Here is a 16,377-nt window from a genome sequence, read left to right on the forward strand (position 1 = left end):
TATGGTTGTTTGTAACTAATTTTCGTTTGCTAGGGTGATGCCTTGAGCCTTAGCATGAATATGTAGTTTTTATTTAATTGCTTATGATATTATACATGCATACTTTGAATTATTAATAACTGTGCTTTAAACTGTCTCTATATCTTAATGGTTAGCTACCATTAGGATGTTTAGAAAAGTAATTGGATGCAATTCGGTCGGAATGCCACCGGGGAATTGAGTATTGCTTCTTGTGATTGATAGTTGTAAGTTCACCTAGGGTGAATGCCACGTCGTAGGGGTTGCATGGTTTTTCAAAGGGATTTCACAAAGCGTAATGAGTCATGCATGTTTATATTTGATTTGAATGCCACAGACGAATTGCATGTTTGATATACGTTCTAGCTTGAATGCTACAAGTAGAATATGCATAAGGAAAACCTAACCTTCAAAGTTGCATAGGTAATTCATAAGTAATTGGTAAATCTACATAGGATTGTTAAGTGGACGGTGGAAGCCTAGGCTTTTACAATTTGGTTTTCAAAACGTTTTCTTTTGTTTTCTTTACTTTGTTAATTTATTTAATTGTTTAATTAAATTTTTTTTTTAATATTATAGGTCATAAAATCAACTTCTTCCAAACTTTGTTTTCAAATAATTAATTATGATTTGGTATTTACATGAATTATTCGTTCAATCCCTGCGGAAAACGACCTTGCTTGAGCTGTTTATACTACAACTACCTTGTTCTCTTGCAAGTATTTTTAAGTGTTTTTATTCCTACTTTTACAGGTGGTAAAAACCTTATCACATATCATCAAGTCGAACCCGCCTCGCAGGCATCAAAGATCCTTGAAATGCGTTTCACCTAGAAACGAAACTATTTACGTAAATAGATAACGTACTAACGTATATGAAGGAAGATTTGTGAAAAACAAGTTCATTTGAGCAACATCAACAACATGCAATTAACAATTAAAAGGCGGAATCATGTTTATATGCACTCAAAAACAAAACTTAACCCATGAACTTCAAAGCCTAGTAGATAGGTGAACCAAGACTCAACTCAAAACAAAGTGAGTTGAGAAATCAATACCTTTGTAGATTCCTCTTTGCATAAGCAAAAGCTAATCACCCAAAGAGAGGGCCTTCATTCCTTGCATCTTAGATCCATGGATTTGGATGGATGAAAAGGTTTCTCCAAGTTCCCAAAATTGAGAACCTCTAATGATTCATCACCAAGGCATAATGAAGAAGAAATGAGTGACATTGGAGGAGTTTGATTGCTAGATGATCCCTCCAAGGTGGCCGAAATTTTAGAGAGAAATGAGAGCTTGTGTTCTCATCATTTCCCCAAAAATTACCATATATCAATTTTAGGCTATAAAGTCTTTTATATAGTCCCTTCAAATAAGTGACCTAATAGACCAAAAGCACTATTCTTCTAACATGGCCGGCCTATAGGGTTTATTGGGCTTTCAAGCCCTTTATTTATTCAAGTTGTCATACAACTTGAGTTAATGGGCTTGACATTCAAATCCCATTGGGCCTTGCGGCCCAAAACTAACCCGAGGTCTTTAACGAACTTATTCGTTTGATTAATTAACATATTAATTAATCCTAGCCTTAGATAAATAATTAAACCATTTAATTATTCTTACTCATCTCCGTTGTTTCTTCAAACTCTACCTTACTCGGTGAACGATCCATTAGGTTCCTTTTAGTGAGGCAGTGGGCGATTAAAAACTCTTTCTAATCGATTGTGAATTGAAACTTACTTTCAATTCTCCCATTAGTGATTATACACGTTTAGGGCTTCCACAAACCATGGTTGACGCCTAGCAGCATGTCATGGTTACCCAAGCTAATCAGAAGAGGTGGAGAACCTATTCAGTTTTAGGATTACAAATGCAATACGGTCTTTCTCTAATACAATACTCTTGACCACATTGTTTGGTTTGATAGTTTATTCATGTCTTCTATCCAATGTGAATCTTGTACTTATATGATTACCTTGAATGTGATCTGGAACGCATTCCAACATCTCATTCATACTCTGGCCAGAGATTCTAAATCATATCATAGAGTATTCTCCCTCAAACAGTTTGAAGGTTAGAGATCCCTTGTTGCGCATTCACTTGCCTCCATGGGTAAGTGGCTTAACCCCGACGATGCCGTGGACACCCTGATAGAGTGACTTTGACATAATCAAAGATCAAGTACTTAACCACAAGATAGCTGTGATGCCTCAGGTCAAAGGACTACTTTGCATTATCCCAACCATGAGTTCTCATGTGACATGAATATGAGAACTCCTCGTTGATCGTGTTCAGTGAACTCATTCTCTATTGAGCACCTACATGCTTGTCTTGGTGTCACTCACACCAATGACTCGAGACTAGTCACTCTCCCTGAGAGAAGACACAGCACGTACTGATCTTAACGGATTGTCAATGCCCAATTGGCAATCCTATGATCAGGAATGTTTAGGATGTGTCTACGAAAGAATGGTCTCATGAATCTAACTTCTTTAGATCGCATTCTCCCAATCACATATTCCTTGGACTTATCGTTTAAGCATATAACATTTATATGAGACGGCTCAAACAATAATGTTTGCCCTTAATATTAAACTAGATTAGTTTAACATGTGAAATGTCCATAAAGTATCATCATATGATTGGTTTTAGGGCACATTTCCAACAGTATAAACACGTTTTCGAAGAATGGATGGCGGATTTGGATTCAATACATCGTGAAACTTAAGGAGAGACCTTGGATTCCCCCACGCGCCACGGGATGGTGGCCCGGGAGGCCACGCGCCACCGCACATGTTGAATTGAGTCGCCATAAAGCTGATCGGAAAAGTCGCTGGCACCGCCGTGGACGGCAACGGAGCATAGTACCTCCCGGGAGACGCGTGTGCTCCACGTGCCAAGCACTGCAACACCAAGCTCAGCCCACACGCCCGCAAGTACAACAATACTCGCCGTCTTCGTGAAGCACATATTCGGCCTGATTTCTAGGCCGACTTCCAGGGCTAATATCTAGCTCGATTCACCACCAAAATCGATTATACAAAAACCAACTTGAAGCTACAAATGTAAGGAGTTGATCTATACCTATTAGTAGCCCAGTTGTGGTCAGTGTTGGCCAGTAAGTTGGTTTGAAAGTGATCGGATAGCCACAGTTTTTCCCTACCAATTTTCTGGAAAATTGTCCTCGAGGTTTTTCTACTCTTGAACACCACCAAAACAGACACGTAACTTCAAAAGTAAACTTAGAGCAACAAGAAGGGAAATATTGAGGAAATCTCGAGGCTTACCTTGGTCGGGATCGTGGAGAACTCGTCGAAAAACTCCTCGAACAGAAATGGTGCTACAATGACGCATAAGGTATAGTTTGGGTTCAATATGAAGATCTTAGTTTAACAGAGGTGTGGTGGTTTGGCTCGCCGAAGTCGGCAAGTGATGGTGATCGGGTTTGCAAGATTCTCTGCACTTGCATAGAGAGAGAGAGAGACAAGAAGGAGCTAAGAGATGAGAGCGTAAGTAAAGAAAGAGAGATTCGAATTTGTTGGAGGAAAATGAGACACACGACAGAAAATGAGAGGAGAGCTTGGGTGAGGTGTGGGTCCCATGGACCTAAAAATATTATTAAACTATTAAAAAAATCCCCAAATATAATAATTATGAGAAATATATAAAATAATAAATAGTAATTTTTACAAAAGTATTTTTCGGATTCGTAGTTTTGTAAAATCTCCATCGTAACTCCGATTTTGATTCCGTTTGCACCTACGCGTTCGTACCGTCGAGTCCTTCGAGAATACGGTAAAATAGTAGCTCATACGCGTCATGAAAAGATGGTCAGCGAAAGTCAACAATCTCGGCTCAAGAGCATTTTTGTCAATTCACTCTTTTAAAATTAATAAAATCGTAAAATTAGAGACAGGTTGTGACAAGAGGTCTTAGGTTCGGTTCCCACCACATGCAGATTTGAAGCACATTATTGCTAGCCCATTGTGAAGCTAAGGTCATCTCCAACCAAAAGGGCTATGTTTAGCCCTCGTTCGGATTATAGCTCTGCAAGAAATAATTTTTAAAGAACAGTGCTAGATTATCCTTATATACCAACTCCAACTAAAGGGGGCTATTTTTTAGCCCCTCAATAATTTATCCTTTGGTTGAAGATGTGGCATTTTGAAAAAATATTGAAAATTTTAAAGTTAGATTATTGGAAAAGGTAAAGGAGGGGTGTTTATGAAAGGGATGTGAGAAATGGCTTAGGTATTTATAGGAAAAAAAAAATTTAATTTTTTTTTTTAAATTTCGGCCTATAAAAAAAAATGGACCTCTCAAACGGGTTACCCGACTTGCCAAAGGGTTGAAGCTTGGCCTAGTGGGTCCTTTTTTTTATTTTTTATTTTTATTTTTTTAGTCCAGCTTGAATTTTATAACATTTCGGGTTGGATCTTGACCTGTAGCCTATAGCCAATGAAGATGCCCTAAGCTCACACCCTAGATATTATCGTTCGTTATATATATATGGGTTGAAGCAGTTTTTGAATTTAGCTGAGTTAATCTAAACAGGGACATGTGCACGTCCCACATGCCCGGGTTACATATTCAAATGTCAGGTGTGCTCACATGCCCGAGTTGTTTTGCCTGCAACTCCCCAACCAAAGAGGTACTCACGTGACCTGTGACATGTACCATGCCACAAGGTTGTCTTTTTTCCATCAAATAACAGTGCTAGTAGTAGTCCTAAAAATTAAAGGACATACACCAGAATATCCAAGGACGATTACCTTATCCATTGGCATTGTTATATCTTCCTCACATGGGTGTAGGTGATCACCATAAAAAATGAATTGGGTGGGTCTTCATGCCACTATCACTACATGGCTGCATTATTCTTATATTCTTAAGCTTGTACCTAAACACCTATATATTGGTATCCAACTCTAAACTTTATTACATTGAGCATGTAATCAACAACACAGATATATTGTGCCTGATTAATTTTATTGAGTCACACGATGATAGTTAAGAGGAGGCTGAAATGTCTCTGTGAGTTTTTCCAGCTTCCGAAAGAGTGGGTTGTCAGCAAAGTCACCAACTAGTACCCTTTTAAAAAGAAAAAAGAAAATTGAGAGATTCCTTGAGTTTGTCACAATGCGGAGCAACATTTATTTTGATAATATCTTTAGAACTTTAATACAAAATACATGGTTAAGGGGGCAAATAAGTGACGTAAGTCCTAACAATGTTACTCAAAACAATTATTGTTCTATATTGACAAGTTCTGTGACTAAATACTCATGGATTTTTAGTTCAAAAACCAAAGCTATTTGACTAAAATTTAGGGACCAATACTCCAATTTTCTTTTCTTATTTACTTTTTTAATATGATCTCACATGTTTTTTTTTTACAAAAAAGATACATTAATACTCTAATCTAGATAGAATGATTTGAACTGAGGAAGCACACTAATATAATCAACTTGAATACGCCCATCTCATAGTTTGTTTCATAAGTAAGTCTTTAATAGGCCGGACTACTGGGTAGTCCAGTTTTATATCCATTAGATTGACCACAAATTAAAAATATTATTTTCTCAATCTAATCACGATCACCGTTTATTTTCAACATTATTGAGTAGTCTGAACTATTTACAAAAATTGATCTTTCACTGCTGCAAAGTATCATTGCAAAGTATAAGTTTTATACCCTATAAAAAAGAATGTCATTGAGAAGAGCGTGTCATTTTCGGGTGGAAACATGCCAGCATAAGGATTCGGCCCAATTCATCTTACCCGGCTCTCTATAATGCATTCTCATTTGCGGCCCAATTTTTTCTCCGTACCAACGTGTTACTTACAACATGAGCCCTTCAAACTAGATTCAGTATAAGGGTGAAAAAAGAGTTTTTATCTTTATTTTATTATGTATTATTCTAAACGGGGTCAGTTCATAGACAAGGACGGATGCATTAAAGGGCAAGGAGTTCAGCTGTCCTTTTGAATTTCAGTAAATTTTCATGAATAATTTCGGTGCTACCTTTTCGAAGGTTAGATTTGCTCTTTATACATGTCTTCCAATTGCTTGATAAAATGCCTCAAAAAGAAGTTAGCCTTTTTTTTTTTTTAAATTTATTTATTACCTACAAAAGGAGAATTGTCAGCCTAGAGGAGTTGCTTATAATAAAGCATTTTCCACAAAGACTTTTTCCAGAGTTCCTCGATGCTTTAATTCTGAATGGTATGATGAATTTTCTACTTGTGAACTCTTGGCACTTCAATATCAACTTAGGCATTATATTTTTGATATGTATTTGAGTAGTGAATTTTCTCAATTGAAAAGAATTGGTAATCTTGCAAAAAAATAAAAATAAAAATAAAAATGGTGGAGAAGGGAGGAAGGGAGTATATAATCATGTTTAATTGCTATTACATTGACTATTACCAATTGCTAATGCTTTGGTGGAGAGAGCTTTTTCCACTATGAATATTGTAGAAAGTCCATTGCGTAACTGAATAGAGACCAATGGTTGAGTAATCGTATGACGGTTTATATTGAGAACAATGTTTTTTCTTCCATTGATAATGAAGCTATAATGCAGGGTTTTCAAAATATAAAAACCATTGTAGACAATTGTAACTTGTATTGTTATTTGTTTTATAAATTATGAATGATTAAACTATGGCTAATTTTTAAGGTTATTATATGTCTAAGAAATGTTAGTAAACTTTTACATGTGACCTTTTAAATAATTTTTCCTGAATCTGCCATTATTCACGCATAAGGTTAAAATATCATTCAAGTTTTGCCTCCAATCCAATCCCCATCCATGTTTTTTATTCTTCATACTCGACTCATTAAGGGAAAAAACCTACGAAGATCCCAATCCGTTGAGAAAATAGCCATCCCTATATTTAGTTGCCCTTGATTGGTCATTGCTATTTAACCAACTACGCTTGTCCTTACGAACGAGACGAACTTACACACAACAGTAAATGTGTTTTACTTTACTTTACGATTCATCCTATAATGCATTCTCATGTGTAAGTTTTTCTTCACATGACAACGTACCATTGTGCCGAGACACCACGATAACTGTAAACGTGTCTCATATAAGTTGTTCTCATAACAAATATGAAAATAAAGTTAATTATTTTTTATTTTATTTAATGCTGTATTAAAAGGGTTAAGATTCGAAAACACATTTGAACATACATTTTTATGAGACTCACTCAGTAATGTATATTAAAAATTCGAACTTTTTTAGATTTGGATAATCACCATCTTTAATTAACTATTTAGAAAGAAAAAAAAAAAAATTAGGTAGTGCTATGCACACATCAATTTTTACTTCTCACACAAATTCTCTCAATTTTCAACTATCAGATCGAATAAATTAAAAAAGAAAAATAAAACAAATTAACAAATATGTATGGGATGTAAATTTGATGTGTGAATAGCGAGATACAAATTTAACTTAGAATGGAGCTTGGCTGTTGAAAAATCAGCAGCAGCTCCTGCTGCTAGCTAATCACGGATGAACACATGTCAAAGTTATGATTAAAATCAATTACTTGAACGCGTGTCCAACCGTGATTCGTTAGCAGTAGGAGCTGTTGCTGATTTTTTCAGCAGCCAAACTTTCTCCTTTAACTTATTGGTTTGAAAAAAAAAAAAAAAAAAAAAAAAAGAGGATTATGAAGCCAGAAATATGTGGGGAAAAAAAAAGAAAGTCAAAAATTTGTAATTTTGACGTCTCGAGAGTCAGTATCCGAATCCAATTCCAGCTGGGCACGCAACCACGCGGTTTCATTTTTAGTTTTATTTTTGCATCGATCTCCTCGTCTTCGAGCTCTATACCTCCCTGACTCAGATCATCGGGGCTTCCATGGACGAGGTACTCACTGCCGCTGATGCCTCATCAAATGGATCTACATCATCACAGCCGTCCATTCTTCCCTATAATCTCCCCCTCCTCTCTGCCTTCCTGTCCTGCGCTCTTGCTCAGTTTCTCAAGCTCTTCACTACCTGGTAACATCCTCCCTCTCTGCATTTGAACATGTACTTTTATGCTAGTGATTTGTTATTTTGCATTTTCTGGAAATTTGCTAGATGAGTAATTATGGGTTCCTTTTGATTTTGTGAAATTACGTGACAATTTGAGTTAATTGGATGATTAAGTTAATCTCAACGCACTATTCTGTTAAAAAGTAGATGAATTTTTGTTCGGTTTTGTTAATTCTATATTGGGCTTTTGTTTTTCCATCTTGGGTGTGCTTAGTAAAGTTTAGTTTGCTCAGGTTTTAAAATATTTCGTCGTTGACGTGCAGGTACAAAGAGAAAAGATGGGATTCCAGAAGAATGCTTGGGTCAGGAGGAATGCCCTCATCGCATTCCTCAACTGTGACGGCGTTGGTAGTTGCTATTGGTTTACAGGAGGGAACCGGAGGGTCTGCATTTGCCATTGCCGTGGTTTTGGCATGTGTTGTATGTATCTCTTAACCAGGTTTTGTTCATTCTTTTTGGGTAGGCTCGCATGCTCACGTTTAATATCTTTCGGATTGTCATGTGAAATGCTCCGCATAACGCCAAAGTCCCATTTTGTTTGTTTTTTGAACTTGTTGCATTCTCTATAGATTTAATACCCCGAATTCTTATTAATGTCATATTTGAAACTGCAATTGATTTGTTTTGCTTCACACACTCATTACTCCTACATCTGCAAGAGGATTATCTCTTTTTTGCCTGTTTGTCATCAACTTTCCGTTTGTGATTGGATTGTCTTCACTTGTATGGAATCATTTATCTTGGTTCTGTACAACTTAGTCGACTAATCTTGGACCAACAATCTTCTTTGATTGAAGAGAACATAACAAAAGATAAGTACCAGAATGTTGATCTCTAACACATTTGTGAACCGTCAAGTGAATAATATAGATTTAAGATCTAATGAAGCCTTTTACTGGTACCATTAACTTGTTGTTTCTTATGGTTTTTACTCTGTCTATTTTGATATTTAAACTCACCCAGTTGTCTTTTGTTTCCTGGGAAAATGTGAGTCTTACGTGAGGTTTGACCAGTTATAGGTGTAGAGTCCTAGAAGCCCTTGATACAAAAGTTACTATAGGCGGTAATTGACCTTAAACAAAGATGAAACTTGAGAATCACAATCAAAACTGATAATAATTTAAAGAGATGATACCTATATTCCCAGTTCTCAATCTTTTTTGTGACTTTACTTGCCATGCACAATTTCTTGTGGAATTAGGTTTCATGCATCTAAGGTGACTGTTTCTTGCAGGTCATGTATGATGCCACTGGTGTAAGACTTCATGCTGGTCGTCAAGCTGAAGTAAGAATTTTTGAACCCCACATGCTTTGTTGATATTACACGTACAATTCCACTAACTAAAGTTTGGGGGTAGTTTGGTGAATGGGATGCATACTGATTGAATATATGCCCATTTGAGCCAATTTGCTTTCAAGTTTCTTCTGTTTTATTTTCTGTGGATGCTATGTTAAAATTGTTCTCTTTACATCAGTTATTATTATGCATTGTTTTATTTATCCTTGTAGCATATATTACGTAGACACACATGTTCACAGTTAACTCTTATATTAAAGAGAGAAAAAAGCCATATAACAATGGATCCATGATGTGTTCATTCATTACCGACATTTCATGTTAACTTCACCTAAAATTCTGGATAAGCCCTGGGGATTGTGGACTTGTGTCAAGCCTTTATATTTGAAGTTACAAACTTTCATCTTCAATTCAAAACCTTAGTTGTTTTTTTGTTATATATAAAGACTAGTGATTTGATTTTGGTGGTTGTTTAGCGTGTACTTGTTCACGTGACTTGTGTAAGTGTTGCTGTATATTTGGTTTATTACAAAATTGTGTTTTTATTGTATTTTTCTTTTCTAATTCCGTACAATCTGTTGCTTGTTGCAGTTATTAAATCAAATAGTGTGTGAGCTACCTCCAGAACACCCTGTTTCTAGTGTTAGACCTCTGCGGGATTCACTTGGTCATACTCCATTGCAGGTCTGCTACATTTGCGTCTTCGTGTTCATTTAGCTGAGCCTTTGTTTATTTATGCCCTTGATCGTCAGTGATGAACAGTAAATACGTATGATCATAACCTGTATCTCTGTTTTGTTCCGATTCATATTGCTGCAGGTTCTTGCAGGTGCAGTGTTGGGATGTATAGTAGCGTATCTCATGAAAAGTTCCAGCTAGCAGATAATTAGTACAACACAGGCTTTAGCGGTGATTTGCATTTCCACAAAAGACTTCTCAACATTTTTTCCCAGCCGATAGTGTAAGGATTTAGCAAAAAGAATGCCAAGTTTGTACTCAGGAATTCAACTGTAAAATCGCTAGAAAGTGCGTTTTAATTTCTTTAAACAATTGGCTGTATGATAGTATGATTGTTGACCCAATTATATAAAGATGATTTTCAGCTCGGATACTTACAGTGCCGTGCATTTTCACTCGTTCGCGGTTCATCTGATAGGTTCAAAAGTCCCGTACAACCCGGCCAAATAACTGGCTGAACAGAACCGTGCCCGGGACATTTGGTCGGGTTCAATAGTCCGGCATACAAGGCCGCATACAAGCTTGCCGAGACAGTTACTTGTGATGGAACCATCAAATATCAAAACGAAAAGAAAATGCAGTATTCCCAGATAATATTAACACATGAAACCAGTGAATCTCAATTAAAAGTCGCAAGTGGTCACAAAAGAGGAATATCCAGTTTCTTCATTTCTCAGTTTTTGATGCATCAGCCACGTTCAAACAACTTTGATTACTTAACTACAGTACATTCGTCTCCTGAATGTTCGGCAAAAGTTCATCGGGGTTCAAGTAAATCTTGTTTTTGGAATCTGAGATAACCTGTGCGATTTCTCTTGCAGCCTCGATCTTCCTTAGAGTGATAAACACCGGATTGTTGGCGATGACTGACTGATCAGCTTTGCACTGGTGGCTTCACCCTGGAAAGGATGGGCAACTGATCAATGTTGCCGCCCCAGTACCACCATGCTATCTTTGATTTTGAAATACTTTATGGATCAGTAGACGTTGCAAAAACATACACTAAATAGACAACCATATTCAAATTTGAGGAATTAGCATTCCTCCATCTCACCTCTGCTCTGATAACAGCACTTTTCTTGTCTTGTTCGGCTTTCTCCACAACGAATTTTGCCCTCTCAGCCTCTTGTGCAGCTACCTGTTTCGCTTCAATTGCATTCAGAAACTCCTTTCCAAAGGTCAGGTTAGTGATAGACACATCATCCAGTGCAATGTTAAAATTCGCTGCCATTCTGTCAAAATTTTCCGTATCTCCCTACATGACGGCCTACGAAATAAAAAGATACAGTCAATAAACAGTTAGTAAGTTCTCCCTCGGATAATATGTACATTGCGATGTACCATGAAGGAAGAGGAAATAATAGACCCTACTCATCATCAGTACTGCTTCAAATGATTTGAGTTATGAAAATCATCCAGTTGAATTGCATCAGAAATAAATGGATCGCCGGAGATGCAAAATAATCCAAGAAACACTTCCCACTAGCCACTGAACATAACCAAATAGTCCTAATTATAGCCAAAAGAAAATGATAAACCTTCTGCTTACCTCTCTCTTGTTAGAACCAATCAAATGTTAAGTATATATTATACAACAATTTGCACAGTTTTATTTCGAAGGAAAAACTCAACAACAAATACAATATATTAAAACATAAACACTTAGTGTAATTATATATAAAATCACAAATCACTGACTTGTTTTTTGAAGATAGAGGCTTGCAGAAACAATCTCCTAAGACAGAAATTCGTCCCTACACCAGTGCAGCAGTTCTTTGGACGTCTATCTTGCAGGATACAACTATCTAATCCAAGTTCTTGCACTCGAACTCGGATTCTTGGCGAATTGGTTGTGGTGTTTCTCTGTAAACTGTGAGGGATTTGATGGAAGATTTTCTATCTTTGTTTCTGATCCGACCGAGTAATAAGTTGGCCGGCTTTTGCAACTACACCTTGCAAAGTTTCATGGATAATTGAAGGCAGGACCCTCAACATAATTCTCACCCAGAGTTCGATAAACTGTAGGTAATTAGTCTGGTACGGGACGGGTCAGCACTCGAAGCTCTACTGACACCTGAAAAGAAAAACCCAATCACGTAGAAATAAAATTTATTAGAAAAATTTCACCAAAACTATTACTACCCTTTAAACCTATGTACCTTAAATTCTTAAATAAACTCTTCATTGGAAACCAGAAACTACAAAGGATATTAATATGCCAGGTTCAACTCAATACGACAGCAGATTACAATTCTTACCATAAATATCCAGGATTGAGAGGGAAAATGGGTGCCAAACATAATGGGTGGGAGGAGTTAACGATACAAGATTTCATAAGAATTCTGAAACTTTTGGGGAACTGATGGGTAGAATAATAAACACCAAATAATGCAGAGCACTTAGGATAAGTCTATGACAAGTGCTCATGGGTTTTGATAAAGGATAAGTTGATGAAACATCACTGTAGGCATTAGCCACCACGATAACTTCATCACAATATTTAAGGGGGTTATGAAGTGTTCTATAGACGTAATGAAAGGTGATGCAAGTGTTTTAACCTTTGACGTGTACGTTGTTCGTGGGGATTGCTTTTGTACCTTACAATAGTATCCTATCCGAAAGTAAATCGTAATTTAACTTTCATATGGAAAATGACCGATCAAATTCATAGAGATCAATGTTTTAAAAAGCGAAGGCGTTTCATGGATAGCTCCACCTAGGCAAAAGCCTTGAGTTTGCCTCACGAAACCTAAATTTTTAGATATATAGGATATAATATATAAATATATAATACTTTGCAAAAGCTCTTCACTTAAAAATGAACAGAAAGAAAGATGATGAGGTAATAATTATCAGCAAAGTGAGGGCAATAAATGTTAAGAAGTGGGATAATAAAAAGTATAGAAAAACAAAAAGTGAAGAGAAAGGAAGATAGTGGGGTTAGCAAATAGGAGTAATAAATGTTAGCAAAATGGGTAATAAAAAAATTTAGAAAAATGAAAAGTCAGAAAAAAAAACCCTAGCTATTTTCATCTTCTTCGCTGAGCAGACTCTGCAACTCAAAGAATTCTAGATTTCTGCAACTTAAAAATGAAAAAGGGATGCCTCAGCCGTCTAGGTGTGCCCCACGAAGCCTAGGCGAATATTTCACCAACTTCCACAAAATAGAGGCAAAAATATTAAGCCTCACCTCTAAACCGTCTAAGCGCACTCCGAGGCGAGTTTTTTGAAATATTGATCGAGATAGAGGATGTCCTACTTTAAGACTTTAAAGCCATCTTTTCAAACTTCAATCTGACTTTTCTCTCTCAAGCCAACTAACCAAATTATCATATAAGCACCAAAGTGAACTCTGGGATCTGTCTTCTTCATTGTGTTCTTGGGTCTCACTCTTTCTTGGTTTGCATCTGTTAAGAAGGTCAATTTCCATTTTTTTTTAAAATTTTTTTGAAGATTATGGTTTTTGAGTTTTTCCCATTTGACTTCAAAAACTATTTGTAAACAGTATGACGGTTTCTATTGTGTAAAAAAATATTAGGTTTTTGTTATTGATTTGGTGTTGTGCTGCTGATATTGAATGTGCTTCTACTGGTAATTTCCCATTTCTCTCTCTAGTTGTATCGATTCGTTCTTCTTGGGTTTTCGAAATCAAGATTTGTATCTGAATGAGAGATGTAACTGAGAGGCATTTCTTTGTGTGAATGCTCTATATAATTTCCCATAAAACATTTGACAAAAATAGCATGAGGGAGGGGACAAGCTGTGGATTAAAAATGTGGTTGATGTGACAGTTTGGTTAGATTTATGACCTAGACACATTTATAACCATTTGATCTATTTGACGGCCAAGATTAAGTGCTGCATAAGTCTATCAAAATCCATATAAATATATTAAATGAATCTTCTCAAATCTTCTAAAATCATATGGATTTTGTAGAAGTCTGCATAATCCTATAGAATCCATCACTTAAAAGAGTATATTAAAATCCTTTGAAATCCAAATTGACTACACCTTAGAATTTTCCTGGAACAGGATTAGGAAATATACATACCATCTGGAGGTCACGGCTTCCAGCTTTACTCTCCACTACATAAGGTTTTGCATGAACATCATAGATGACTGGCCTTTCATACCATGGAATTATTAGGTGTGTTCCTTTAGGATAATTAAACATGCAATTTTAAGATGTAATTATATTGTGTTGACATAGTAGATACAGAAAAAAGACATACTATAGATATAGTTATGGATATACAAGTATAGAACAAAACACTGTTCAATTCGTAGTAATGTCGTAGTCCACTTTTGTTTCTATGTTGTGCAAAGTGTGTGCTGAATTCGACATAGATCAGTTTCATGTGGGCTATATAAGCGATTACAGCAAACCTCAACAGTCTTCTTAAAGTCAATTCTTAGGTCATGGAGAATGTGGGGCATGGAATGATAGATTCACTACTTTTCTGCTTAAATTGGGACTTCACAATACATACTCAGATTCTTCCTTATTTGTGAAAACTGTTGGATCACACATTGTGATATTATTGTCATATGTTGATGACATAATCATCACATGAAGTGCAACCACTGAGATACAACAAGTGATCACTGATTTAACATCTGAGTTTGATATTAAGGACTTAGGTCCTCTGATTCAGATTTCTAAGACTTCCAATGGTTTGGTTCTGTCACAACAAAGACATGTCCAAGAGTTACTTGCGAAAACAGAAATGCTGGATTCAAAGGCCTGTGATACACCTTGGCTTCCCTACAACATGTTATTAAAGGATGATGGTGAGCCTTATTCTAATCCCACTTTATATAGAAGTGTGGTAGGTGCCCTGCAATATCTCACATTCACACGACCTGATATTGCCTTCTCTGTGCATCAAGTATGTCAGTTCATGCAAAATCCAATGGTCTCTCATTTCACTGTAGTAAAACGGATCTTGAGATATTTGAAAGGCACTATGGATGTTGGTATTTCTTATTCACGAGGTGATTTGGCTTTACATGCCTTTAGTGATGCGGATTGGGTAGGTGATCCCAATGATTGACGCTCTACAACCGGATTGGTTGTGTTCTTAGGAAATAATCCCATTTCTTGGTCTTCCAAGAAGCAACAAACCGTATCCAGGTCCTCCACCAAGGCTGAGTATCGAGCTTTGTCTTCTACAGCAGCAGAGCTTGATTGGATTCAACAAATTCTTGCATTTCTTCAATTTCCAATATTTGCACCTCCTGTGTTGTTTTGTGATAATCCTTTTGCTATAGCACTGTCCTTTAATCTAGTACAACATCAACGGACCAAGCACATCGAGATTGATGTACATTTTGTTCTGGAGAGAGTAGCAACAAACAAGCTTATGGTGCAGTTTGTGTCATCAAAGGAGCAGTTTGCTGACATTTTAACCAAATGACTTAGTGCTCCATTGTTTCGTGTTCATTGTAACAATCTCATGCTAGGATCTTCCAAGCATCAGATTGAGGGAGGATGATAGAGATAGGTTGTGTGGCTGAGATTATGCCACTTGTATGAAGATTAGAGAGTCTGTTAGTTAGTTAGGTCGATAGAAGTATTGAGAAGTGTATAAATACAGTGTAATATACTTGCTCAATTTCTAAGAAATCAATATACTGAAATTCTTCATTTTTCTACTTCTCTCTCTAAAATCTCTCTAATATACTTGCACAATGTAATATACTTGCACAATTTTCTCATAAAATTCTCTTTCCTTTTGGATCTGAGATAAATGAGAAACAAAAAGGAAACATCGACAACAAAATTACCAATTAAGAATGCCCAGTTCTCACTTTCCAAAACACTCAGTGCTACCATAAAGAACACAATGCAGAAATGTGGATTACCCTAAAGGCCAAGGCAACCAAAAAAAAAAAAAAAAAAATCCCAAAAGGTATTCTCATTTTTCACTACTCCTAAAATTTTCTTACCTGCCAAACATAACCTAGAAACTTGGAGGAAAATCAGAAGAAAACGAACCCAATTTGAAAATCTCATTGTTTTGTTGCCTAACAGTAAACAAAGAACGACTAAACAACCATCGGTTTAAAACTAAGATCCAAATTCTCGATTTTTCCCTTAAGTTTCTTTTGTTTGCTAAAAAACTTTCTCACCATCCGAACACAAGACAAACAAATGCAGAAATGTAAGAAAGTTGGGTGGATAGAATGGAACCCTAAAACACGAAATACAGAAAAGATCGAACAGAAATCACCAGAGACTGAAGAGTCCTCTGACGAACAGTGATGAGCT

The 16,377-nt window shown here is 36.4% G+C and overlaps 1 protein-coding gene and 1 pseudogene across 1 annotated transcript; one reads left to right on the forward strand and one right to left on the reverse strand.

Annotated features, from left to right (window-relative positions):
- Positions 1-7,767: 7,767 nt before the first annotated feature.
- On the forward strand, positions 7,768-10,500 carry LOC103941666 (uncharacterized membrane protein YuiD-like). Its single transcript, XM_009351868.3, has 5 exons — positions 7,768-8,034; positions 8,334-8,490; positions 9,305-9,355; positions 9,959-10,051; positions 10,187-10,500. Exons 1-5 carry the CDS (start codon positions 7,892-7,894, stop codon positions 10,244-10,246), a joined length of 504 nt encoding a protein of 167 aa, XP_009350143.1. The 5' UTR covers positions 7,768-7,891; the 3' UTR covers positions 10,247-10,500.
- Positions 10,317-11,483, reverse strand: LOC103951463 (annotated as a pseudogene).
- Between the last annotated feature and the right edge of the window lie 4,894 nt (positions 11,484-16,377).

Source organism: the organism of the source record quoted next, unplaced genomic scaffold (assembly GCF_019419815.1).
Source record: "Pyrus x bretschneideri cultivar Hongxiangsu unplaced genomic scaffold, Pyrus_bretschneideri_v1 Contig66, whole genome shotgun sequence".
NCBI classification, from domain to species: Eukaryota; Viridiplantae; Streptophyta; class Magnoliopsida; order Rosales; family Rosaceae; genus Pyrus; species Pyrus x bretschneideri.

Coding starts and splice junctions, on each gene's coding strand:
- LOC103941666 (XM_009351868.3), top strand. CDS start 7,892: ATGGACGAGGTACTCACTGCCGCTGATGCCTCATCAAATGGATCTACA. Junction 8,035..8,333: donor CTCAAGCTCTTCACTACCTG/GTAACATCCTCC, acceptor GTTGACGTGCAG/GTACAAAGAGAAAAGATGGG. Junction 8,491..9,304: donor CCGTGGTTTTGGCATGTGTT/GTATGTATCTCT, acceptor TGTTTCTTGCAG/GTCATGTATGATGCCACTGG.